The sequence below is a fragment of the Echeneis naucrates genome, chromosome 9 (genome assembly GCF_900963305.1).
Source record: "Echeneis naucrates chromosome 9, fEcheNa1.1, whole genome shotgun sequence".
NCBI lineage: Eukaryota > Metazoa > Chordata > Actinopteri > Carangiformes > Echeneidae > Echeneis > Echeneis naucrates.
Genome location: NC_042519.1, coordinates 11,536,191 through 11,561,668, shown reverse-complemented (window position 1 = coordinate 11,561,668; position 25,478 = coordinate 11,536,191). Strand labels below are relative to the sequence as shown.

At 40.4% G+C, this 25,478-nt stretch overlaps 4 protein-coding genes across 5 annotated transcripts in view; 2 read left to right on the top strand and 2 right to left on the bottom strand.

Moving 5' to 3' along the window:
* iqgap2 (IQ motif containing GTPase activating protein 2) overlaps positions 1–16,820 on the top strand; it is a 30,733-nt gene extending 13,913 nt beyond the window's left edge. Inside the window, exons 9-38 of one of the 2 annotated variants that reach the window (XM_029510432.1) lie at positions 401–488; positions 786–949; positions 1,309–1,396; positions 1,545–1,708; positions 1,869–2,029; positions 2,367–2,491; positions 2,689–2,852; positions 5,894–5,984; positions 6,374–6,535; positions 6,725–6,867; positions 7,192–7,362; positions 7,592–7,675; positions 7,783–7,854; positions 7,953–8,022; positions 8,194–8,402; positions 9,376–9,528; positions 9,636–9,799; positions 9,977–10,201; positions 10,282–10,422; positions 11,423–11,507; positions 11,676–11,908; positions 12,422–12,554; positions 13,358–13,460; positions 13,549–13,690; positions 14,417–14,504; positions 14,611–14,823; positions 14,938–15,098; positions 15,266–15,409; positions 15,737–15,845; positions 16,132–16,820. In XM_029510432.1, coding sequence (XP_029366292.1) covers positions 401–488; positions 786–949; positions 1,309–1,396; positions 1,545–1,708; positions 1,869–2,029; positions 2,367–2,491; positions 2,689–2,852; positions 5,894–5,984; positions 6,374–6,535; positions 6,725–6,867; positions 7,192–7,362; positions 7,592–7,675; positions 7,783–7,854; positions 7,953–8,022; positions 8,194–8,402; positions 9,376–9,528; positions 9,636–9,799; positions 9,977–10,201; positions 10,282–10,422; positions 11,423–11,507; positions 11,676–11,908; positions 12,422–12,554; positions 13,358–13,460; positions 13,549–13,690; positions 14,417–14,504; positions 14,611–14,823; positions 14,938–15,098; positions 15,266–15,409; positions 15,737–15,845; positions 16,132–16,245 — 4,164 coding nt within the window. In that variant the 3' untranslated portion in view covers positions 16,246–16,820. The remainder of the gene's footprint in view (positions 1–400; positions 489–785; positions 950–1,308; positions 1,397–1,544; positions 1,709–1,868; positions 2,030–2,366; positions 2,492–2,688; positions 2,853–5,893; positions 5,985–6,373; positions 6,536–6,724; positions 6,868–7,191; positions 7,363–7,591; positions 7,676–7,782; positions 7,855–7,952; positions 8,023–8,193; positions 8,403–9,375; positions 9,529–9,635; positions 9,800–9,976; positions 10,202–10,281; positions 10,423–11,422; positions 11,508–11,675; positions 11,909–12,421; positions 12,555–13,357; positions 13,461–13,548; positions 13,691–14,416; positions 14,505–14,610; positions 14,824–14,937; positions 15,099–15,265; positions 15,410–15,736; positions 15,846–16,131) is intronic. The other variant, XM_029510433.1, reaches the window with a different exon arrangement.
* On the bottom strand, positions 2,829–4,985 carry f2rl2 (coagulation factor II (thrombin) receptor-like 2). The gene is made up of 2 exons (XM_029510434.1): positions 4,854–4,985; positions 2,829–4,441 (listed from the first exon to the last, which is right to left on the bottom strand). Exons 1-2 carry the CDS (start codon positions 4,915–4,917, stop codon positions 3,375–3,377), a joined length of 1,131 nt encoding a protein of 376 aa, XP_029366294.1. The 5' UTR covers positions 4,918–4,985; the 3' UTR covers positions 2,829–3,374.
* Positions 16,821–17,045: 225 nt separating the features above from the next.
* f2r (coagulation factor II (thrombin) receptor) lies at positions 17,046–21,354 on the top strand. The gene is made up of 2 exons (XM_029511684.1): positions 17,046–17,157; positions 17,958–21,354. Exons 1-2 carry the CDS (start codon positions 17,088–17,090, stop codon positions 19,187–19,189), a joined length of 1,302 nt encoding a protein of 433 aa, XP_029367544.1. The 5' UTR covers positions 17,046–17,087; the 3' UTR covers positions 19,190–21,354.
* Positions 21,355–21,658: 304 nt separating this feature from the next.
* LOC115049452 (uncharacterized) lies at positions 21,659–23,744 on the bottom strand. Its single transcript, XM_029511685.1, has 6 exons — positions 23,537–23,744; positions 22,801–22,943; positions 22,643–22,707; positions 22,237–22,365; positions 22,032–22,127; positions 21,659–21,943 (listed from the first exon to the last, which is right to left on the bottom strand). The coding sequence occupies exons 1-6, from the start codon at positions 23,645–23,647 to the stop codon at positions 21,861–21,863; spliced, it is 627 nt and encodes a 208-aa protein (XP_029367545.1). The 5' UTR covers positions 23,648–23,744; the 3' UTR covers positions 21,659–21,860.
* Between the last annotated feature and the right edge of the window lie 1,734 nt (positions 23,745–25,478).

Genomic DNA, 25,478 nt, shown 5'->3' with positions numbered 1-25,478 from the left:
TCAAGTTTAAGGAATTCAGACAATGTTGACATGCAGTACAGAGTATTGACAATTATAGTAAAGAAAGGAAGACACTGCAGTAATCTAAATGTTTGTACTGAGGTCTAAAAGAGGTTGCCTGCATTGGCTCACTCTCCACTTGCCTTACCAGCACATTCCAGTTACTGCAGTGTCAGCTGTACTTCAAACACTAGTGGTCCACTCCCTCTGGCACCTTTCCTCCCATTCTATAAACAAATACTGCAAAAACAGGAGCTGTTCATCTTTAATAGCTAAAATGTGATGTGTAAAATATGCAAAAAGCATTAATCTGGAAAAAACAGATGCAGAGAAATACAATTTAAATACTCAATTTGAAACTAATATTTCATAAATATGATCCTTTTTATTTTCCTCTTAGCGTTCATCGATTGCTACTGAAGAAAGAGATGTTTATGAGGAGCTGCTAACACAGCAGGAGATCCAGGGCTGCATTGACTTAGTCAACAGTAAGGCCTTTTCCTCCCACGATCCTTACATGCTTTTTTAATCCCTTCATAACACTGTCCAGTACCACACATGCCGCTTTTTTTTTTTTTTTTTTTTTTTTTTTGCTCAGAAAGAAAATCTCTGTAGAGTGTTGAAGCATATGAACACAGAATATATGTGAAGTCTACATGTGCAAATGAATGTACAAGAAACAACCACAATTTAAATAGTAATAGTTTATCTCTGGGCTTATCTGAAGGACATTGAAATGAAAATACTTTATTCCTTCAGTGACACCTTTCTTTTCCCATCTCTAGTCCAGACAGCAATAAAGCAGGTAAATCAAGCGTTATCAACAAAGGACGAGATTGCTCTATTAGCCGCACTTAGGCTTGAAGCTCTGGCCTTGCTGGGTGTTCAGGAGTCAAACAACCACTGGTACCTGGAACATTTTACCACCTACTGCCAACATAAATCAAAGGTACAGTGAGTCAGACATCTTTCACTCAGGTATTGGCAACTCAGTTCCTCAGCAGCTAGAGCAACTCCTTTTTCTTTTCAGACTGTCAGTTACCTGCATTCATTTCTAGTAATTAGATAGATACAGTAAATGAACCGATCTTAAATAGCTAATGGATTTGGGGAGGGGGTATTCAAAGAAGAGTTTAGATCAGGAGCATCATACTTTTAGAAAATAACAGTTGAATCTGCCACTATAGCTTCAGTTGTAATAGCCACTCTCAGACACTTTGTCCTACATGCTCCTGCATTAAAGCAAAACTGAATAACCATGAGTTTCCAGCGGTGTGTCTTTCATGTACTCTAATCTTTGTGCTGCAGGACGGAGGCAGAGCTGTGCTGGTTGACAGAGAAGAGATTCAGAGAGTTGTAAGCTCTTGCAACGACTTTGCTGAGGCTGAGAAACGAAGTAAGTACCTTTTGGACACTCATTGATTATTACCAGTAATTACTGGTCAGTTGAAATTTCTGTGTACATACTTGCAAGTTCATCAATACTCAAATCAATCAAATCAGCTGCAAAACATCTGACATACTCTGAAAATTTTCTTTACCAGAACTTGATGCAGTTGCTGCAATCAATACTGCCATTCGCCTTGGCGATGCAGTGGAGACGGCGGAGCAACTGATGAATCCTGAGGCACAACTGCCAATTGTTTACCAAACTGCTGCCAATCTCTATCAGGCTGAACTATTCAGTTTGCAGCTACAAGGCGGGCGGGTTAGACAACATCCTTAAACTTTTACCTGCACCCACATTCTCAGTCCAGTATATGCCTGTGCTAAGTGTACAGTGGGGTCAGAGAGTCTAAGAATAGGAATCTATTTTCCAGTTAAATGTCAATTTGTGCTTGTGAACCAGACCTTTTAATGTTGTTTAGTCTGGCCTGAGCCACGAGGAACTGAGTGTAGCTGTGGAGATGCTGTCAGCTGTAGCAGTGCTGAATGAGGTTCTGGATACCAAAGACCCACAAGCTGTGATTGAGCAATTAACAGATTCTCCCCTGGGCTTCACCAATATGGATCAAGACAATCTCAACAGGTAAATTGATCGCAGTCAGTACACCACACCAGTGTTGTGGTGTATTGACGAACAACAGGTATCAGTGTAAAACAGTTAGTGAGACCATCAGTTGGGTGTGTTGATTACAGCTGGTGGTGACCTTGACACATTTGAAAGTTGAATTATTGTGATAAGGATTTAGGAGAAATTAGATCATTTGATGTAAAGACTAAACTGAGACATGCCTTTTGATGAAGTCATTAGACTCCAGGTTGCAGCCTCCACTGTTATTTTATCAACACTTGGGATCAGCTACTGGTGATTAACTGATTTGATGTCATAAAAAGTTTTGAAACTCTTTACGGTGCTCCCCCAGGTATGCCGACACCCTTATTAAACAGCGAGCTGATGCTCTTGCTGAGGGCCAAGAGTTTCTCACCTGGAATGATGTTCAGAAGTGTATCGACATGGTCAATCTTCAAGTCCATGAAGAGCATGAACGTAAGAAAATCGTAGATATTTTGTTTACAGATTTTAGCCTTTGCCTTGTGCGGTGCAACCTATAAACTAGCCATCACTTTGAATCCTCAGAAAGGTATTGTTTTAGGTGTGAATGTTCAATGACAAGTCCTATAAACACACAATGATTTGAACACAGTCCTAGATCAAGTTTCAAGTGTTCTGTCTTCTGCCTCCAGGCATCATAGCCATTGCTGAGATCAATGAGGCACTTAACTCACATGATCATCAGCAGACGCTTGCAGCACTGCTGCTCCCCACAGCCAAGTTGTCTGGTGTGAATCCAGCCACAGCCAAACACTACCATGATGTCCTACAATACACCAAGCAACTTCTCTGCCAGGTAATTTGATTCTTGAGTCAAACACTTCCATAAGTCTTTGTACATTTCTTTGTACATTTCCAGAGCACAAAATTTGGCAAATAATTGGATCCATAAACCATAAACGTTTTAGTCAAGCTTCCTGACGCTCTTTTAACTCTTTTTATGAGGCTAGATAAGCTTCATTTTTGACTTTGAACTTTTATTTACATAGTTTACATGTAAAGAAAATTTGGAATGACAAGAAAAAAATCTTACATACATCAGTATTGCCTTGTTTTGTTTGAAATTGTCCTTCAAAGCAATAAAGAGGATGGGTTTTGGCTGTCAACATACTGTGAGTAAGTGTCACCAAGGTACATCCTGCAAGGTGACGCGTGGCATGATAAGCCTTCTGATTGTTTTTCTGATACTGTCCAGACGCTGGTGTGCTTTTAGATCTAGCGTCCAGTCTTAACTTCCTTGTTTCTCAGGCTTCCCTGCTGTGTGTCAACAATGATCCAGCAGGGACATGTTTTCTTTTCTGTATACACACATCCAATCTCATACGATAACTGCTGGTCTCTGAGGCATCTCGCGGAGAGAAATGAATTGTAGTTCGGAGGTTGCTGTCTTGGAAATGAGCAAACACAGGAAGGGATCCAGACAACTGTGGAAGCAGCAGAGACACACTGCTACTCTGTAGTATCCATACAGTCTGTCGTCCCCATTGGAAAACAGACGGATGTAGTGGGCGATGTGCAGGATGCCACTAGGCAAGAAGCACACCACGAAGATGACAAATACCAGAGTACTGACCCTGATGAAAGGTCTCCAGTCACAACCAGATAGTGTTAGGTGGTATACGACTGCCACATGGGCATAGATGCAGATGAGGAAAGGTGCTATGAAGCCCAGACAGACCAGCACAAGCCGGTATAACACCAATGGAGAATGGGAATTATCTTCGAGGGGAAGTACATCATGGCATGTGGTGACTCCCAGCTCGGTAATAGAGTAGCTTTGCTGCACAAGGAGCTCTGGTACAATAGCAACTCCAAACAGAAACCATACCACCAAGCAGGCCCCCATTGCCAACGTAGTTTTAGTCAATCGTCGGTACAAAAACGGCCTGACCACAGCCAGGTAACGTTTCAGACTGATGCATGCTATTGTTTGAGATGAACAGTAAACATTGCCATAAAATAAGGCTGTAATAAGCCGGCAGGAGGTTTCTCCAAATATCCAGTTGTTTCCGCTGAAGTGGTAGTGAATGCGCAGTGCCAGGGAAAGCAGGAGCAGCAGGTCAGACAAGGCCAGATTCAGGTAAAGCACAATTGTGGACAATGAGTTTGCTGCGAGTCTGATTTTGAGAAAGCCCAGTATGTAGGCGTTGGAGGGGACACCCACCAGCATAGCCAGGATGTATGATGAAGGTATGACCCGGGTACTGAGGATCCCTGTGGTATACGCTGTCACTGGGCCCTCTGGATTCACATAGAGCCAAGGCTTTGTGTTGGGAGGGAGTAGAGCTGGCAACTGGTTTGTGTGATTACATTTGTATGTCTTGCCCTTGAAAGATTTTGGCATTGCAGCAGTTGAAATACAGGTTTTGGTCCTGGTTTTATTTCCTGTGAATTGGTATAAAAACAATGTTTATAGCTTAAAAGCTTTGGTTTATTGTTTTGTTTTCATTGGAGAAAGTATACTTTGAATCAGAGTAAAGTGTCAAACAAAAAATTTCATTTATTTAATCACACCATTGTTGCTTAATTTTTTGTTTGTGTCTTTTTAAGATGTTTTTTTTCCAAAGAAAACAGACCTTTCCAAAATTAAAATATATTGTATTACTTGGAATAATAATTCCTGCTTTAAACAGTTAATGTATAACTTTTTTAAGCATTTGTTGTGTGCTAAAATTACTTATTGTTTCCAAAAGTTCAAGTGAGAATATCTAAATGTAGACCTGGATTTAAAACAAAAATACAAATACATTTTTGGATAACTTTTTGTGTGTGTGTGTGTGTGTGTATATACACTTACCATCATGCTGAGTAGTCTGCACTGCCATCAGACAGATGAGTAATCCTGACAGAAGGTCTGCCATGTCACTCCTCAGTTGGTAGCCCAAAGTTGTTACAAGTTTCTTGTCTTCACTCTTCTTGGTGGTGCTTGTTTTCGAATTACTATAGGAGGTATCCACTGTTGAACTGTTCCGTTAAGCATCTCTACAGCGTGACTATAGAGCTGTTATAATAGTGTGCGTTCGGCTCAGCAGCCCCGTGTGTGTGTGTGTGTGTGTGTGCGCGTGCGCGTGTGTGTGTGTGTGTGTGTGTGTGTGTGTCTGTTTGTATGGTGCTGTGAGCATGTTTCCTGTTTAGGCTAGGAAACTAAATGGCCTGCGTCAGTGACTGCCCACTAACTCATGTGGGTGGGGGGACATTGCACACTGGTTCATAAAGAGTTCAAAGAATAATACTGATTATTTTTCAAATAATAAGTAATCTTATGGTATGGAATCATGGAGTTTCTCTTTTCTTTTTTGGTAATCTTTCTGTATCTGCAAATGTGTGCCATACAGCAGGTAGATCAGCCCGTGTGGCATGTGGTTTATCACATAAATGTTCCACTTTTTCAATTGTATAACATAAATTTAAAAAAAAAAGCTTTTTTATAATTAACAACTAAAGGGAAATGTTCTTTTCATTGCAAATTGCAGGAGCCCAACATATACAATTCATTGGGCAGATACAGATTTAAGTAACAAAACTTCTCAGTCAACTCAGTGTTGACTTCCTTCTTGTTGGCCTTGTGGCCTCAGTCCCCAGCAGACGTTTCTAAAGTTAGTGAATAAAGATCAGACCAAAAAAAACACCCATTGGGATTTTGTTATGCTGTTAGGTCCTGATTCTAGGACAATGCATTTTGATAAGTGAGGATTTATTGTATGTTTTATGATCGATTGTGAATAATTACTTACCATTTTTTTCCTTTTCTTTAGATCTTAGCTCTTGACACGCTCTTTGCTTTGCCTTGTAATAACAAGAAAAATAATCCAGTGCTTTTTTTTCCTCCAACTGCAGAGCTCTGGAGATGAGTCAGCAGTTCTGTGGCTGGACCAAATCCAGGAGGCCATACACTTAGCTAACCAGGATGAAGAGGAGGCTCTCATGTGTACGTACCCAGAATTGAAATTCATTCATCCGTCTGTTCACCACATCAGACAATGGTTTATTCAGGCTCAGTTATTTCGTCTCAATTATAAGCATGTAGAATACAATATTCTGATTGTTCAGAAGATGTTCATTATTTTCAGATCATCACAGAACTTAACCTGAATGCATTCATTATTGCTGTAAATTAGTACTTAGAGCTTGTTTCAGTATTGCCTGTCCGCCTCATACTGTCTTTGGTGATTATATAATTGCCAATCTGACATTTGTGTTATTGCTGGGTTTTTGTCTGAATGGCCTTCCACTGTGGTTTGTCATGCATTCACTGTGTTTTCATATTTGACTCACTGCATCATCCTCCTTTGGTTCATTTTTTTTCCATGTTGCCAGTGGCTGGAGCAGTAGCGGATATTAACAGGAAGTTGGCTGAGGGGGACTCCCAGAATACAGTTGAGGCTTTGCAGGCTCCCAATGCAGGCCTGAGAGCGGTGCTCCCTGAATGTGCTGACACCTACCAGACTGAACTGGTGCAAAGACAAACAGACAGTAAAGGTACTGGATTTATAAAGAGTCTGTGTGTTTAAAAAAAAAAAAGAAAGAAAGGAAAAAAAAAAGAAATTAATGAATAAATAAAGAAAAAAAGAAGAGAGAGTCCTTACACACTTAGAAGTCCATTGATTTTAAGAGTTGGTATATAAAATGTTCACTGTCTCTAAAGGAGCACTTATTGCTTTACTTCAGGCACCACAGAAAGTGTGTGGGTGAAGCATTGCTTCAAGGACAGATATGACTACTACTATAACCTGGAAACTGGACAGGGCACCTGGGAGCAGCCTGAAGGATTTGAACACAGTTGTGGTCAGCTCAGTAAAGAGGAAATCCAGGTATTCCCTGCCATGCCATTTAATTACTGTACACATGGATGTTGCATTGTTGTGTGATCCATATACAGTACAACATAATCGGAGCTCTTCAACTTTGTATGCTTTATTTGGTAGTATTTTAACTTTGATTTGATTGCCCACCAATCTGCACACAGCAAACCAAAAATATAAAGTAAAAACATGCTTTGAGACACATTTTGAACATTTATTAAGAATTTAAAATTTGAATTTTAGGTGTGAATACTCGCTTAACCCACGGTATAGCCCTGTGATGAGACTGATTCAAATCTTGAAAAAACCTTAAAATGGGCCTTTTCCTCTCAGAGTGTTATCAGCAGTGTGACTGCAGAATATAACCGGGAACAGTTATGGCTGGCCAATGAAGCCTTCGTCACTCAACTGCAGGCGAGGATCAGAGGTTACCTGGTCAGGAAGAAGCACACCCAGAGGATGGAGTATCTACACCAGCAAGAACCGCATGTTGTCAAATTGCAGGTACTCAAAGTTTTTACATGTACCTATGAATGGTGACTGTCAGAAACTAGATTGACCCTGCTCCCTAAAGGAGCTGTAGCTTATTGCAGGGAGCCATTTATCAATATTAAAATTAATCTAACAAGCAGTATCTGGACTATGCATTTTAATTAGTTTTACAGATTTTAAAACCACAACTGTCAGGATGTTTTCCATGTGTACGTCTATTTTTTTTTTTTTCTCCCTCCAGGCTTTTTGGAAAGGTTACAAACAAAGGAAAATGTACAAAGACAGGATCAATTTGCTTCAGAAAAATGTTGCTTCTGTTGTCAAGGTAATACATTTATTTAAGAAAAGAAAAGGAAAAAAAAAAAAACCTAAGTGAATATTAAACTTTAAAATCTGATACCCGTTAACACACACCAACACTGATGTTGTCAGATCCAGTCTTTGGTGAAGATGTGGAAAGCAAAACGCAAATACAATCAGAGGTTGAACTTCTTCAAAGATCATGTGAGTATCACTAGTCAGTCAGGGTTGTTGAGTGGCGTCCTATAAATTTGATCCGTATCTTCCATTTTGTATAAGGCTTATTTTTATCTGTTTTTCAGGAAAAAGAAATTGTGAAGATCCAGGCTTTTCTAAAAGCCAACAAAGCCAGAGATGACTATAGAACCTTAAGTGAGTCAAAAAGGCATTTCAATCGGAGTTGTTCTGGTATAATTCTGAGACTTTGTCTGGAACTAGGATTGTCATCATGCAATATTAGTTCAATTATTCAAGGCTGCATTACACACTCCAATAAATGAATGAATGAATGAATGAATGTTTATCTATGTCTTAAATGATAAGCTGGGGCCAAGGATCCTCCTCTGTCAGTGGTGCGGAAGTTCGTCCATTTGCTGGAGCAGAGTCCCCTGGATCTGCAGGAAGAGCAGCAAGTGACACAGCTCAGGGAGGAAGTGGTCACCAAGATTCGCTCAAACCAGCAGATGGAGAAAGACCTGAACCTGATGGACATAAAAATCGGACTGCTTGTGAAGAACCGGATCACTCTGCAGGTTGATGACCCTTTACTTTTATTTATACAAGAGAAAAGAAACAATGCACTATGATTTTAAATAGTTTGGCATTATACATTGCTTGGTCATGGCATATTTCAGGCAAATGCCACTAGACTTGCAGAGTGGTGGAAAATTTCTGGAAAACTTTTCCATGGGAAGTTAAGACTGGGAATTTTGTAAATATTCCAAATGGAACACTTTCCCAAATTATGGTAATTCATTGGAGTTCTAAAACTTCTGTTTTATCATATACAGGCATCCATGCAGAATAATCCATTAAAGAAAAAAATAACAGATTTAGAACTGAACAGATTTTGAGTGGAACCATCAATTCTTTCATTGAACAAGACAAACATGAATGTTTAGTAAAATATAACTCAAGGCCCCCCCCCCCCCCCCCCCCCCCCCCCCGTTCAACATGTAAATCAAAAGGATCTTCCCTTAAGCTTCTCAAGCCTAGTTTCTGCACTTTTACAAAACCTCTCAGATAGTGGCCTCTTCCTGGGCCTCATCAACATCCTCAATGATCGCCTCTTCAACCTCGGACTCTGAATCTTCTTCCCTGTCACCGTCCAGCCTTTCTGAGAATGGTGCTTTGTCAGGTTCAAAGGGCCTTGGGTTTGAACAGTGTATGTAGGGGTTGTGAACTCAATGACCCTGCAATGTAAGCAATGTGCTGTGCCTGTGATTGAGGAATAGCACAAATATCCAGCTTTACTTGCAATATACTTTCCCCAACTACATTTAAGTTCCATTTTAAGAGCCAAACTTCAATTTAGTAAATTTATAGGTTATTCCCATTTAATCCCATGAACTCCTGTTAATTCCCATGGAAAGTTTCCAACTTTGAAAATTCACAGTTTTTTCAGACCCTAATTGCTCCTAACACTGAAATGAAATTCCTGATATACCTCTTAGTTTGTGGAGCTAAGCTCTTAAATGCATTTCGTATTTGTTTTTCTTTGAAAAGGATGTTGTATCCCATAGTAAGAAAATGAAGAACAAGAAAAACAAAGCAAGTAAAGATGACTTGTCTGCAGGAGACAGACTAGGCATTAAAGGCCTTAGTAAAGGCAAAAGAAGGAAACTGGAAGCCTACCAACATCTCTTTTACCTGCTACAGGTATAGTAACCACGTCTAACCGTCTGTCGACATGAAAGGTTTAATAAATGTCTGTTGATTTCAGACACACTTTTTATGCTGCTTCTTCTCTCTGCATTCTCTTTAAGACTAATCCATCCTACCTGGCCAAGCTGATCTTTCAGATGCCCCAAAATAAGTCTACTAAGTTTATGGACACTGTGATCTTCACCTTGTACAACTACGCCTCCAACCAGAGAGAGGAATACCTGTTGCTCAAACTCTTCAAGACTGCTCTAGAGGAGGAAATAAAGTGAGGGCTGCTCCTCTGAATCTTACTTTGCTTATATCAACTGAGCCTGGTCTTTGCTTTGTAACTAATGCACTTTAATGGGTATAACACACTGGTTGTCAAAATGAAATAATATCAGATGAGTTTGTTGAAGTTGATATGGCTAATCTAGCATACTGTTTCCACTGTGTACCTCAGCTCTAAGGTGGACCAGATCCAGGACATAGTGACAGGGAACCCAACTGTCATCAAAATGGTGGTGAGCTTCAACAGAGGTGCACGAGGCCACAACACACTCAGGCAGCTCCTGGCTCCTGTGGTCAAGGACATCATTGAAGACAAGAGTTTAGGCATCAACACCAACCCCGTTGATGTGTATAAAGCCTGGGTCAACCAGCTGGAGACAGCTACTGGGGAGGCCAGGTAAATAACTATTGGTTTATGATTCAAAATTACATAAAGGTTCAGTATTTCAGTGTTTCTCTCATCTTATCTTCACTCAGCAAGCTGCCTTATGAAGTGACTCCTGAGCAGGCTATGTCTCATGAGGAAGTGCGGAACAGATTGGAGGCATCCAGTCTGGCGCTGCGCTCTGCTACAGATAAGGTCTTGAACTCCATTGTGTCTTCACTGGATAATATCCCGTAAGTTTTGGGATCTGTTCAGTGTCAGTGTCACTTTTCATTTGTGTACTGTTGGGTTTCTGTTGGCATGTTTTTGTTGACTGAAGAGTTGATTTCCTTTTAAAAAGGTTAATTTACCCAAAACTTGCAAATCACTCGTTTTGAGTTAAACGCATTTGGACACAATATCAATAACATTTTAGCATTGTAATATAAAAGATGAAAGCATTTTGTCATGAGGCCATGAATTCAAGTCTCTTGAGGACAAAATTTGTGGTGACTGTTGGTTTTAACTGGGCAGCATTATATCCTAAGTTCTGTTATTTTCAGGGTTAGGGTTAGCACATACCTTGAACCTAAGGAAGCAAATTACTTCCGAAATGCAATTTGATTATTACTTTAAAATATAATATATTTCTGATAATTCTTTAGTGAAAGTAATTAGGTTAGACATTCTCTTCCTTGTGTTTTTCTATCTTCTCAGTCCTCTATTTAGCGTTTTCCTGTTTCCTTTATATTAACATGATCTTCACTACATAAGGAAAGCAGTCTGACTAACATAGCTCTAGTCTTGAGCTTAACAGGATATGACCATACTCATTTTTGTCATTTATCATTCATTCTGTTTTTTGGGACAAGTCATTACTATATAATCATCACTATGGTACAAGCAGTTATCTTCCCTGGAGAAAAAACAGGACTGTGCTTTGGGCGACATCAGCCACACCCAAATGACCCAGAGTCATCATTCAGACATTAATACTTTTTTCATTGTTAAATAAAAATTCTGAAGTCTGTTTATACCACTAGGTGGTGATGTTTGATTATACTCATTGTGGAAAACTGCTGTTTTTTAAACTAGAAGTTTTGTACATCTGGATACTCTGACACATATTAACCCTTACAGTCATTAATTCAAATATTAATGCTACTAATAAGTCCTTTATTTTATGTCATGGTTACGTGGATGCATGTTGTTTTGTGTTTGATGTCCTATCAATGCTTTTTGTTTTGCATGTAGTTATGGCATGAGATACATAGCAAAAGTTCTGAAGAACAGCCTTCATGAAAAGTTTCCCGATGCCTCAGGAGAAGAGCTAATGAAGGTAGAAGTATTGCAAATGCGTAAACATATTTATATTGCTAATCAATATTCCGTATTTCGATTGTCCCCCCTCCACATGGTTAATAACTGATCATCCTGATGTGACAACAGGTTCATTTTATTTGACATTTAAATGGTATTCTGTTTGTTTTTATTTTTTCTTTCTAAGATTGTAGGAAACCTGCTATACTACCGCTACATGAACCCAGCCATTGTTGCCCCAGATGGCTTTGACATCATCGACATGTCAGCAGGAGGGCAGCTCCATCAAGATCAGCGTCGAAACCTGGGATCTGTTGCAAAGATGCTCCAGCATGCTGCTGCCAATAAGCTGTTTGAAGGCGAGAATGCACATTTGACGCCAATGAACAACTACATTTCTCAGACATATGAGAAGTTTAGGTAAGAAATTGGACACTAATATCAAGAAAAAAATATGCTGTTTGTGTATCTGCAACATATTTGTTTTGTAAGGAAATGTGTTTAGCTCAAGGGAGTACTGGCAAAAGGTAAATCTTTCATGCCATTGTACAGTAATTGCATCCAATAGTGGCTTGTTTCACACTCCAAACCAACAAGAGGAAAACGTGTGATAGAAAAGGAAGAATTTAGAAATACGAAAAAAGGAAATAAACCCTACTGATAACCATGTTTGCTTTAAGGGTGAGACTTGTTAAATTCACTGACAAAGGAGAAAGCTACCCTATCAGCAATTAGGAGACATGTTGAACCGAACTCATTCAAGAGGAAGGGCTGGGCCAGAATATGTTTTTATCAGTTTTTAACTGTTCCACATTACTACAGTGACTCATCATTGCTGAAAATTGACATTGAGTTTAGCTATTTGTCTGAACAAAGTTTTATTCAACAACTGTGCTCTACCTCTTATAACAATAAGTACTCTTTTTCTTCCAGGCAATTTTTCCAGTCTGCATGTGATGTCCCTGAACCTGAGGAGAAGTTTAATATTGATGAATACTCTGACATGGTGACACTGAGCAAGCCTGTCATCTATATCTCTATAGAGGAGATTATCAATACACACTCGGTAAAGCCAAGAAAAATTTACCTCTTAAACATGTCATCTGTAGATTACACTGGCTTTGTACAAAATACATGCATATGCCAACCTGTAATGCTGTTGTACTGATTCTGCAGCTGCTATGACAAACCAGCATCTGGTTTCCTCTAACATTTTAGCCTTTTTAGCTATTTAATAGATATGACCCTTTAAATGTGAAGAAACTAAAAATGCTCCTCTTGCCTCAGTATGATTCTTATTCTTAACCCAACGTCTCAAAGTCTGTCGATATGGGGTTAGCCATACAGCTCTCACTTCTCATGCTGTTATACCCACGACCTATTGTGGCCACTTGTGGTTACATGTTCCCTGTATTTTTATTTATTTTTTTATTATTATTATTTTTTAGGATCTCTTGTCCCCCTCTCATCCTCTCTCAGCACTTAACTTTCTTTACATAATCACCGTGTTTCCTTTATTTATATTTCCAGCCTTCTTTGGAAAGGGGGGCAGTGGTGAGGACATCAGAAGAATAAAGCCATCTGTGTCATTTATCATTAGTTTCACACTGTACTTACTCATACATAACAATGGAGATGATGGGGATTGGGCAGATGTTCTCTTAGCCTTCATTTTACACATAAAGATGATTTTATCATTTCCCCTTATTTAATATGTGAAAGGAAAACACATGGTTTCAATGAGCATGTGCTGCAATTTTTCCTATGAATTACTTAAGATAGAAGATTTGTGGGTGCTGCCATCATTGTCAATGCTTTTTCAGTTTTTAAATTTTTTGCACAGGACTTATCACATCTGTATTTGTTTAGCTGCTTTTGGAACATCTGGAGGCCATCTCTCCAGACCACAATGACTTGTTGCATGAGCTGCTGCAGGACTTGGGAGACGTCCCAGATGTAGAGTCATTGCTTGGTACTCTCAAAACAAACTTTATTTCATATTAAACATAAGTTGGCCATAATGTAGCGATCATTTTACACATTGCACTGTTTCTTTTCAGGGGAAGGGGCAGTAGACCCTAATGACCCAAGCAGAGAGAGTGTTCTCAGCCAGCTAGCAAAGACGGAAGTCTCCCTCACCCTAACAAGCAAGTTTGAGCTGCTGGAAGGGGATGACAAAGACCTGAAGACTCTCATAACAAAGTATGTTTATTATTGAAGGACACAAGAACATAAGGCATCAGGCTAAATTCTTAGAGGATGAGAATTTGTAGAAAATATCAAGAAAGGTTTCAGTCCCTGTAGCCATACTCTCCTCTTCCATGTATATTTACCATTACACTGAATCACACTTCCTCAGAGGCATTGAATGTTGTTTGGGATTGCTATAAATGCTGAGTGATGCACTTTACTCAACCCTTATTAACACTGTGTGTTGTGTTCTGCCTGACTATCACTCAGTAACGTGCCTTTGTTATCTTTCCTGCCTGTCTATCGTTTTCCTGTCCATAAAGGAAGGGGTTTGGTGGTCAGGGTTATCTTGCCTATGAACATGTATCCGTCTGCCTCAGTTTCTTAAGTCTGTGTTGGAGAGCTGGTCATTTTATTACTCTTTGGCATGTTCAATTTTTGAGGAGGAAAAATAAATATGAATCATTGTTTCTTTGTTGGCACGGAAGACAAAGGCCTCTTTTTTTCCCCACTATATCAATTGCATAATTTGTTGAGTCCATCCTAACATGACTTTGCGAACCAATCATAAGAATATAATTTGGGACACTGGGGAGAAAATGCAAACTTGTTGGGATATTCCCAACAACTTATGCTTGAATATGTACAGCAATGGTGACTAATTCAAAGGTTTTTGATGACATTACAAGAGAATTCTGACTCTAAAAGATTGCCTTTCCCTGTGTTTGAACGCGTCAGGACAAAAAAACTAATAGTGGACGTGGTTCGGATTCAACCCGGAGAGACATTGCCTGAAATTCTGGAGACCCCAGCGACTGCACCACAGGTGACATTTTCTTTTCTTTTGTTAGCCAAGAGTCCTTTTCATTAATCTAAAGAATATATTTTAATAAATATCCGGTCTTTGTTTTTCTTTTTTCTTTTTCCTGAAGGAATCAGAACATACAAAGGTTGTACAACGCCGGGCTGTCCAAGATGCTCAGACTCCAGAGGGTCTGAAGAGCAGCCCAGCAGTACTGGAGGACAGCCAGCTGCCTCTCGAGCAGAAGAAGAGGAAGATCCTGAGGAACCTCCGTAACCTGGAGCAGGCTGGTCTTGCCAGTGCTGGTAACAAATACCAGGACCTCATCAACGACATATCGAAGGTTCATAAGCTGCTCTTTATTCACACTGAATGAAATATGGCCCTACTAACTTATAAGCACTGTCAGGTCCGCTCAGTTTCTGAATTTGTAAAAACTAAACATTGTAATTGACAGGACATTCGCTACCAAAGACGCTACAGGCAGAGAAGGAAGGCTGAACTTGTGAAGCTCCAGCAGACACTGGTGGCTCTCAACTCAAAAGCTGCCTTCTACCAGGACCAGATGAATTATTATGACACCTACATTAAGACCTGCCTTGATAACCTCAACCGGAAGTGAGTTGTACTGTACTGTACTGTATGTGTACTACTGTACTAATACTCTATACTGCTCAACACTAGGGTGACGTCAGTCATTTTCTCTTATGTTTATATACAATGGTCTTGTTTCCTGTCATTTGTGTGGCTTTCCAATTATTTATTATTGTGCCTTGTATATACAGGAATTCTCGCAGATCTATAAAAATGGACAGCAAAGGAGATGATAAGGGCAGTAAGAAGTGGAAACCCCAGTCCCTTAAGTACACTGCAGCAAAGCTGCATGAGAAGGGAGTCATCCTGGAGATCGAAGGACTTCAGACAAACCAGTGAGTGGTACTCTTGAAAGCCTCTAGTGTTAGTTTATGATATGCAGAGAACTTCCAATCGACAGCGCACTTTTATCCCCGAAACCATTCACCACCATCAGTGTTTCACATTAGTGTACATCACCCTTGCAAATAACAGTCACTATAAACTGTCTACACAAATATGGCAAACTCTTTCATACATTTTGTATACTGATTGAAACAATCTGCAATTTCCAGTAGTCTGTTTTTCCTCCATTCCCGTAACTGATGGTCCCGTCTTCCCCCAATGTGTTGTGTTGTCACTTTTTTTTTTCATTTGTCTATTGTCTTTGTCTCATGCCCCAGGTTCAAAAATGTGATGTTTGACATTTCACCCACTGAGGAAGTTGGGGATTTTGAGGTGAAGGCTAAATTTATGGGAGTAGAGATGGAAAAAGTCCAGCTTCATTTCCAGGTAATCAGATCCTAAAGCAGCTCGGTGGTCAACAGTGAGTCAGCTTGATGATGGATTGTTAAATGTTCTGTTCCTGTCGTTGGACTATGAGTGGGAAATATGGTGAAAATAAGGCAAATATTTTCCAGTGCAGATGCACTTTTTGTAATGAATCTGCATTTTCTTTTCCAATCATAGAAAGCATAATTTCATGTATAATATTAATAATGTAACTAATGGTTACATTTCCTTCAAATTTACTTTTATGTCAGACATTGATACTAATGCTGCTGTGTGTTGTTTCCAGGACCTCCTTCAGCTGCAGTATGAAGGTGTGGCCGTCATGAAGATGTTTGACAAAGCTAAAGTGAACGTCAATTTGCTAATTTTTCTCCTAAACAAGAAATTTTATGGAAAATGAGAAAGTCAACAGCTAGAAAGTAAAAAGCTGAGGAACAGAGGAGGAAACAGATTGTACTTTCTGAAAACACAGTTTAATGGGAAAATTAATTTTGTCTGGAAACATCAGATGGTTTAGGACTCTGTTGTGTTTCATCTGATTAAAATTTGGTGAGTCTCACCAAGATGAGAAGTGGTTCAATTAAATATAAGCAGTCTGTATTTTTCCGCGTGGTGATTGTAAATGTAAAGTATTTTTAAGAATTGAACTGTAATGATATTCATGTTCTTTCTGTAAAAGAGAGTGGAAAACACAATTACTGTTAACTTGTTTGCTGAAAAAACTTTAAGGGTTTGGTGGACACTTCATCACGATCAGTTCTCAGAAGGAGTTGTGGAGCAACTTTCCAGCCAACCCACATGGCTACATGAAATACTGTAGTTTACCAGTGCCTTTTTAATTAAAAAGTTTAAATATACATGTTTTAATGAATAAAAGAAAAACCTTTTAAAGGCGGATCTATTTTTAATGTGTATTATCAGTACAGAAGTGATTTCTAATGCTTGAACAATGTTCAATAAATTAGACATGGCAGAAATAAATCATTTGATGTTTTCCTATCACTCCTCCATACTGTCAGATATAATGTGATCTGTGTTCTTAAATGTATTTCTATAGACAAATACATTCACATCAAGAGAAAGGTGACAGGACGTGATGTCTCTGTCAGGGGAGGAGAGGACGTGCAGTGAGGAGGAGGCGTGTCCACACTGGACTGTAATTGCTTTGAAGCTGGCACGAAACTCTGAAGGGACTCAGACAGCACAAATTCTAGAGTAATTCAGAGGCTCCACAGTGAAGCCATGGGCTACCTGTTTATAAGCATCTTTGTATTGTTTTATCTTCAGAGTTCAGCACTCTCCTCCCAAAATGGTAAGTTGTTCTCTGTCTAAACCTTTATAACAATATAAAAAGTTAATAATTGATACTAAGGTAAATTAACACAAGCCCACTTGGTTCAGGCTTGGGTTTGCAAAAATTTGATTAACGTCAGTAGTTATTTTAAATAATCTCTTTGAACTGCTGCTTTGGTGTGACAAGCTGCTGCCTGTAATCCACCTTAGCTCAGACTATGGTTCATACTGGAGATGCTGTGGCAGCTGAATGTTCCACCATTCAACAGAACCGACAAAATGTGATGGCAATTGCTTAATTAATATTTTTTAATTCAAAAATAAATGTTCATACAGTACTTCTGTCTAGCCACACACAGTCGCTCACAGACAGTTGTTCATGTTTTTAAGTACAATTCCTTGTTCCTGTTTCAGTTTAGTGTTATTAATGCATTAATTCCACTCCATCTGTTTGATAGTTCCAGCTTTGGAAACTAACATTTCGAAAGGAAATTGATTTGACTTGATTAGTTAAAGTCAGCTCAGATCCTTAGCTCCTCTTTATCATAAATAATGCCATCATTTAATTGTGACATTTATCAGGCACTTTTTTAGACTTCAGTAACATTCAGTAATATTGAGCAGAAACTGTTTTTACTTTTACATAAGAACAGAATTTATATTTGACTGCAATACTAGATTATGAAAAAAAATAAGTAAATGAAAATAGCACTGTGCTTCACAGTTACTGCGTCCAGCACGTTTCATGTCATGATATACCTTCTTCATGCTTCTTCAGCAAAAATGTTTTCTGTTCTGTTTCTGCACGTCTTCTTAAAGGCTCACGTCAGCTGCCTCGGACCTTTTCTGGACACTTTGTCATGGTCACTGATGAGCCTGTGGACTACATTGACCTGTCTGCATTGGACAGTTTGACAGACGACATGGGGTCTGGCTCAGAATGGGAGCAGGAGCCGGTGAAAAAACACAACCACCACCACGGCCCACACCGTCAACCGCAGAAGCACTATTTTGTCTCAGAGGAGGCTAAAGGGTTTCTCCGTGGTCGCCTAGCAACAAGCTTTGTCCCGACCATTTACACCCTGATCTTCATCATCAGTGTGCCTCTTAACCTCGTAACTATGGTGATGTTTTTGCATCACATCCGTCCCAGGAAACCAGCAGTGATCTACATGCTGAACCTCGCCTGTGCAGACCTGCTCTTCGGCCTGCTCCTACCCTTGAAGATTGCTTACCATTACCATGGCAACAACTGGATCTATGGCCCCTTCATGTGCAGAGTTGTCACTGCAGCGTTCTACTGCAACATGTACTGCTCTGTGCTGCTCATGACGTGCATCAGCATCGACCGTTTCCTGGCTGTTGTTTACCCCATGAACTCGCTGACGTGGCGCAGCCCCCAGACGGCTACAGCCGTGTGTGCTGCCATGTGGCTGTTAGCCCTGGGAGGGGTGTCCCCTCTGGTGGTCTCAGGACAGACCATGTATTTGTCAGACCTCGACATCACCACTTGCCATGATGTGCAGGATGTGGAGAAACTACAAGCTTACTATCGTTACTTCTTCCCCATCTACTCCTCCATCTTCTTCTTCATCCCTTTCACGTTCACCATTGTCTGCTATGTTCGTATTATCCAGGCTCTGGCAGCAGCCAATGTGGAGAACCGCTCTAGGAAGACTCGGGCTGTGGTGATGGCGGTGCTGGTGCTGATGGTGTTTGTGGTCTGCTTCACTCCCACCAACATCATCCTGATGGTCCACTATGTCCAGCTGTCCCACAAATCCGGTGACAGTTCCTACCAGGCGTACCTGATCTCCATGTGTCTAGGCAGCCTCAGCTGCTGCCTGGATCCAGTCCTGTATTACTTTGGCTCCTCTCAGTGCCAGAAGCAGGTGGCAGCGCTGCTCAGATGGAGGAAACTGGCACCTACGGAGAGCCTCTCTGAGACGCAGAGCAGCAGAACCAGCGGGAAGACTGACAGCAGCAGGTTATGCAAGATGGAGGACATACAAACTGGCACCGCGAGCCATTACAGCAGGCTGGTGGCTTAAGTGCATGGACATGAGGAGGCTGGTCACTCTGAAGTGGCAAACTTGCACATTGATCTCTATTTGAGACATTCCTTGGGTTAGAGCAGAAGAAATAATACGACAACTTAACTGTCTGCTGTTTATTCTCATATAAATTTACATTAAAAGCCAGGTCAGGTAAATCCTAAAATACTCCCACCACCATGAGAGCATGTGATCAATTTCCAGCAAAACAGTTATCTTTTGAAAAACTTGCATAAGATCCTGGTTTTGAATAAATCACAGAAATTAAACAGTTTGTAACATAATTGACATTATTATTGTCATTGGAGTATCAAAGCATAATTATAAGACAAACATGACAGTTTTAGGTTTTTATAAGTAAATATGTGAAATCATTAAATACATGTTGTATTGACATTCATAAAGCCAAAAACATGTGTGTGTAAATACCAAAGTTTGTTATAAATCATATATAATTCAATCAAAACACAGCTACTACATTGTACATCTTGTGCTTAATACAAATGTTGCTTATGGCATTTTTTTTATTGTTGCTCACTCTCGTTGTTGCCTGGACACAGCTCTAAAATGCGAGAGAAAAAAAAAACAAACTGTGAGAGAAGAACACGACAACAGGCCTAATTTTGGCTCAATTTCTTGTCAGCACTCAGCAGAGCCAAATTCATGGAAGAGCTCAAACATAACTCAGCTGCATCCTTGATAATCATGTTTAAATACCACACTTCACTGCAACATCTCCACCTTGTGGGAACAACAGAAAGTTGTTTTGTCCAGTAAACTTGAAGAAGACAATGGTTGTGAAGCTGGTCACGCACAACTGAGTTACTGACCTGTTTCGCCATCGTAGCTGTGGAAGTTCTCCGGGAAGTTCATACAGCCAACTTGCTTCTTGAAAATTTCTATGTTTTTTGGATCCATTTTCCCTGTCCTTGCTGGAAGACGGAAAGTTTATTTATATTTTATGTTTCAGATGTTCAAATGTAATGATAAGAAATAGAAACAGGACTTACTGAACTGCATTATGTATCTACCAGTGACATCCCCATTTCGAAAGGTGTCTGTCCACAGCAGGCAGTCAGAGCAGGTCTGGAGGATGTGTCCTTTGTGCTCTGACAGATTTTCTTTTCAAGCAGAGGGACTGATTACTACACAACATCTGAGGTTACGGATATATTTGTAACAACAGATTAGTCTAAAGGTAAATTTCTGTTTTAAATATGTCTATCTGTGGCTCACTCACTGCGAAAGGTGGTGGCGAGTCCTGACACTGTTGCATTCACCTCCCCCATGATACACTGATTACTGAGAAACAAAGATAAGTTGTGACCCCTTTTCCCATAATCAGACATGCTGTTAACATTTTTTATCTACTTTTAAAATTATGCTACAAATTCTTGTCCACATGTTATTCTGCTCAGCTCACTCACAAGCAGTAATCTCCCCATCGCAACGTCAGAGTTTGATTGTCAGATGTAGTGGACAAGTCGATCCAAGCGCTTTTCAGAGACTCCAGGGCCATGTGGTACTGCTTCGGGTCACCAGCTCCCATCACATACACCCATTTCCCCAGCACCTGCACGTGGGCAGTTTATGTAGATATTTTCCAAATATCTCATTGTGCCAGCTGATAATATACTTTTTTTTTTAAACATTTCGAAAAATCAGACATCTTGGGCATAATTAAGAATCATGATCACAATGACAAGTTACCTGTTTGCGGTCTTCAGGCATAAAAGGTTTGACCAGATCCTTGCAGTCAGGTGCAGATGCAGCAGAGAGGGAAATGAGAGCCAACAGAAAGATGGCAGCAGTAGCAGGCACAGCCATGGTTGGACGGAGGGCTGACGACTGAGACCGAGAGACAGCTGCACTGCAGAGGACGTAGCTGAACCTGCGACAGAAAACCTTTCCCTTTGGGCTTTCAAAAAAAAAAAAAAAAGTTGTGCAAGTGCGAATATGGAGGAAGAGGAGGAGCTTCTGCATACCCAGATGCACCGTTGAAGGTTAATGACCATGCTGAGCCATGCAGATTTATTCACTACAGAATGGCCTCTTCAACACTCTTCTGTTGTCCGTGTCACTGCCCCTGAATGAACTCCGGCAACGAACCACAATTCCTCTGGGACTGATGAAACAGTTTTTTTTTAAAAAAAAAAAAAGGACCTGAGGCAGCTATTCAGCAGCAGGCTACCTGGGGACAGTTTAAAAGTCGGACATTTCCTTTGTCCTCACAGGAACGTTACCCAACACCAGTTAACATCCCTGGTAGGAGAAAGAGATGTCAAACTTTCTCCATGCGAACTCAGAAATACCCCATCTGCTTCCAGCGGAGCATTTTAAAAAAGCTGTATTACTTTTGATGAAGCATATAATGTGGACACGAGGATCGACAGAGAGTTTAGCATCTTTACTTGTTACCAAATCATTTTCTCAATTAGTGTAGAAATAAATGATTGGAAGACTCTACAAAGGGAGACTGAGAACTTTTATTTTATTTTACAGTGGCAAAACAGAAGGGGCATTAAATGAAACTTTTAAGTGTACTAAACTACACATTTAAGAACTAAACTACAGATCCACATGACTACATGATTCACAGTGTAGCACTTTTAGTACATGTTAAGTTGGATTTGTTCCGGTGCTTGGAGGCTGTGGGCAGGCCTCTGGTTTACTTTGCAGCAGGCTCAGTGTCAGTTTGATCCAGTTCTGATTTCTCAGCAGCTGAGGTCTCCCTCTCATCTGGGCACAGCTCTGAAATAACAGAAAAGTCATTGAGTTGAAATTATTTATTTGATAAATAAATCAGATGGTGAAGCCATGCAGAGCTGAGAGGACTGACCAGTGCTTCCAAAGTGATATTCTGGTAAGAACTTAAGACACTCTGCCTGCTTCTTGAAGGTCTCTAATTCAGATGGCTCCAGATTTCCAGTCCGTGCTTTAAAGGCAGCAAAGAGATAAAACAGGAGGGTGAGGCTCACTGTGTGTGAAGACAGGAGAGATTCAAATGTGACCAAAATCAATGAAAGAGGGGAATAAAAACTTACTAAAAAGAAAAAGATACCGCCCCTTTGACTGGCTGTTGGGGAGGAGGGTGGTATCTTCAGACAGGAGACAGTCAGCGCAGGTCTCATAGTACTTCCCGTCATGATATGATGTATGACCATTGATGTACACTGTGGAACAAAGATTAAAAACAGCAGGGACTGAGCTTGTGTGGTTTTCTGTGGCTCTAATCAACATTGTGCACAAGAAAGCACACACACACACACACACACACACAAAAAAAAAAAAAAAAAAAACACTTAGAGGCTGTCTTCTTATGAAATCTACCCACTCCTCCGTAATGTGCTTTGGCTGTATGCATCACCAGACGACGGAGAGAAGGGGAGATGGTGGAGACGGGGAATTAGGGAGTTCAGAGGAAAACACTGAGTATTTGAGAATATGTACCAGTGGTGTGACTGGTCATCCCAGTGATGGTGGCATTAGCTTCACCCTGAAGGCATCCATCATTTCTGCAATAAGAGACGGAAACAATAAAAAGGAACGGAGACCTTTGACTATATGTGCTTATGTAACGGATCATTTGCTGCCAGCAGTGTCCTTACAGGCGGTCTGCCCAGTAGATGCTGATGACTCCGCTGTCTGAGGACGCTGCCAGCTCCACCCACGAGCTGTTCACCGACAACAAGTCCTTCTTCAGGCCAGGCTTGTCCCACGACCCCACATGAAACACCCACTTCCCGTAGATCTGACACCAACACAATAACCACACAATCACTGGGTAATATAATAGAATATAGAAGATGTACTTTTTATGTATGAAAGAAAAAAGAAGCCCTTATGATGCTAAGAAACGAACTCTATTCTCTGAGGAAGATCACATATACGATCAAAAGTGTCATTGTTTTGGTTAATGACATAATTGTTTTATTAAAAATGTTTTGGACCATGAAACAATCTATTTCTATTGAGAGGTTTTCTGTTTTTTTTTTTTTTGTTTTTTTTTTTTGGGGGGGGGGGGGTTGTTTTAAAGGTACATGACGTCACAGGTGTTTTTCTGTTAGGGGGGTCCATAATACGGATTAAAGTGAACGGAAAACTGGATATGCTTGAATGTTAAACTCCAACATATAAATATGCAGATGCATCCGTGCAGATCAGAGCTGCATTCTTTTAAGACTCACTCATGTCTTTTTCTTCTCTTTCTTTTTTACACTGTGGCTGACTTTAACAACAAGTAAAGGTAATAGCAGACAGAAAACAACTCCAAGCCACGGCAGCACAGCAGAACAGAGCCTCCGCTACATGACCAGCTCATAACAAAAGATCAGTGATACTCACAGGGCTGTGGCTGTCCAGTACCAGAGGCTTCACCAGGTCTTTACAGTCCGGTTCAGATGCGGCACCCAGGGAGGTGAGAGCCAGCAGAGCTACAACCAGCTGTGCAGCCATGGCTCGAGACAGCAGGCAGCCAGAGAGCAACACCGATGTCAGGGATCCTGCCAGCTACAGTCTCCTCAAAAGAACCATGGGTGTTCTGGTAAGTGTTCTGTAACAGTGGGCTGGGCCAAACACACACACACACACACACACACACACACACACACTCACCAGCAGGGGATTGTGTCCTATTTACTCTGTTACATAACAACCATCTGGCAGAGTCTGAATAGACCCCAAAGACCCCCACATTTTTCAACATGTGAACACCCCCTGTACAGAGCCAAACACACACACACACACACACACACACACACACACACACACACACACACACACACACACACACACAAAGGCAGAAAAAAAAACCTATCCCATACAGAGACACAGACACACACAATACTGCTCTTCTGTTCTCATCTCTTCTCAGAACAATGACTTTGGCTTGAAAATGAAATTGGCATTGTTTTTAAAGAGAAACGGTTCAGAGACTGGTCATCCAGGTTTGCTTTGGTGATAGTTGTGATATTGGTAATGATAATAAAGCAAGTCTGGATTTGGCTTGCCGATTAGCTCCATCTGAACCTGAAACCTTCAAACATAGTTTGAAAGCTTGTTTAAAAGTTGATATTTCTCAATAGGCAATAAATCGGCAGTGGTCTATGATGTTTCATGATTTCCTGGATCTTCTAGTTCTCTGATTGCGATTTTGTATGTTTTTGCCAGATGGTCAATAAACATCTGTTATGAAACCTTAATGGAAATGTAACTGGAAAGTTATGTAAATCATAAAGCAGTAATGGCAACTCCTTCATGGATGTGGATCAGCAGGAACTGTCTTTTGTTACCCCCAAACCTCATTCAGGTTTTGTAGTAAATGTTTTGGGCTGAACATCAGAATTAGACCCTGGGTTAAAGGTTACCAACCTTAAATTTGGTGGAGGGTGTTGCATAATTCTTTGAGAACACAGAAAGGCCCCTGTTTCCCTTCTCTCAGCAAAATGCCTACAGTGTGTAATGGCTGCACTCCTGCAGACTTTTCTCACAGCCATGTAAAACTGTTGCTATCCATCCTTCAAGGGGCCCTTTCAACAAGTAAATGAAAAGTTGAGGTGGAAGTGTGAATGAAACAATCAGTTCTACTTAGTATTTCTGTGCTTGACTCCCCTGACGAACATTTTAGTCACAGGCTGTTAGAGTTGTTATGCAAACTTTTTTTCTTTACAGAGCAGTCAGGACCAGAATGCCAAGCTGTGCCTTTAATAGAAAATAGAGGCAAACAACCAAACAGCATTTTTTTATGAATTTCATTATGAGTGAAATTGACAGAAATTGAACTGATCGTTCAAGAACAGGTACAGGCACCATTTACTGTAAATACCAGAAAATAACCTCAGCAGCCTACTGTGAGTAGCACTTGCAAGGACAGAAAGCTTAAAAACAGAAGCACACATTAAACCCCCTGCAGGATGGAGACTTTGTTGTTTTCACATCTCCTAAGACAACAATGGGGCACACAAATGGCACTGTGAGTTTAAGAACATCTAATACAGTGTACTTGAATGATAGTCAAGTCAAGCTGTGTGATGGTAGATTTGAGGTTCTCGGTGGGTGCGGATTTTCTATTCTTCCTTTACATCCGTGGCAGGTTCCTTCTCATAAGGGCACAAATCTGAAACAGAGGTGGAGAATGGAGTTGTTAGATAAATAAGCTACCCAGACCGGTGATGTGTGTCGTGGTTCAGACAGATAACAGACTCTCACCTGTGGTTGTCCTGTGGAACTCAGATTGGAAGTTGAGGCATGTAACCTGTTTCTTGAAAACCTCCAGATGAGCATCATC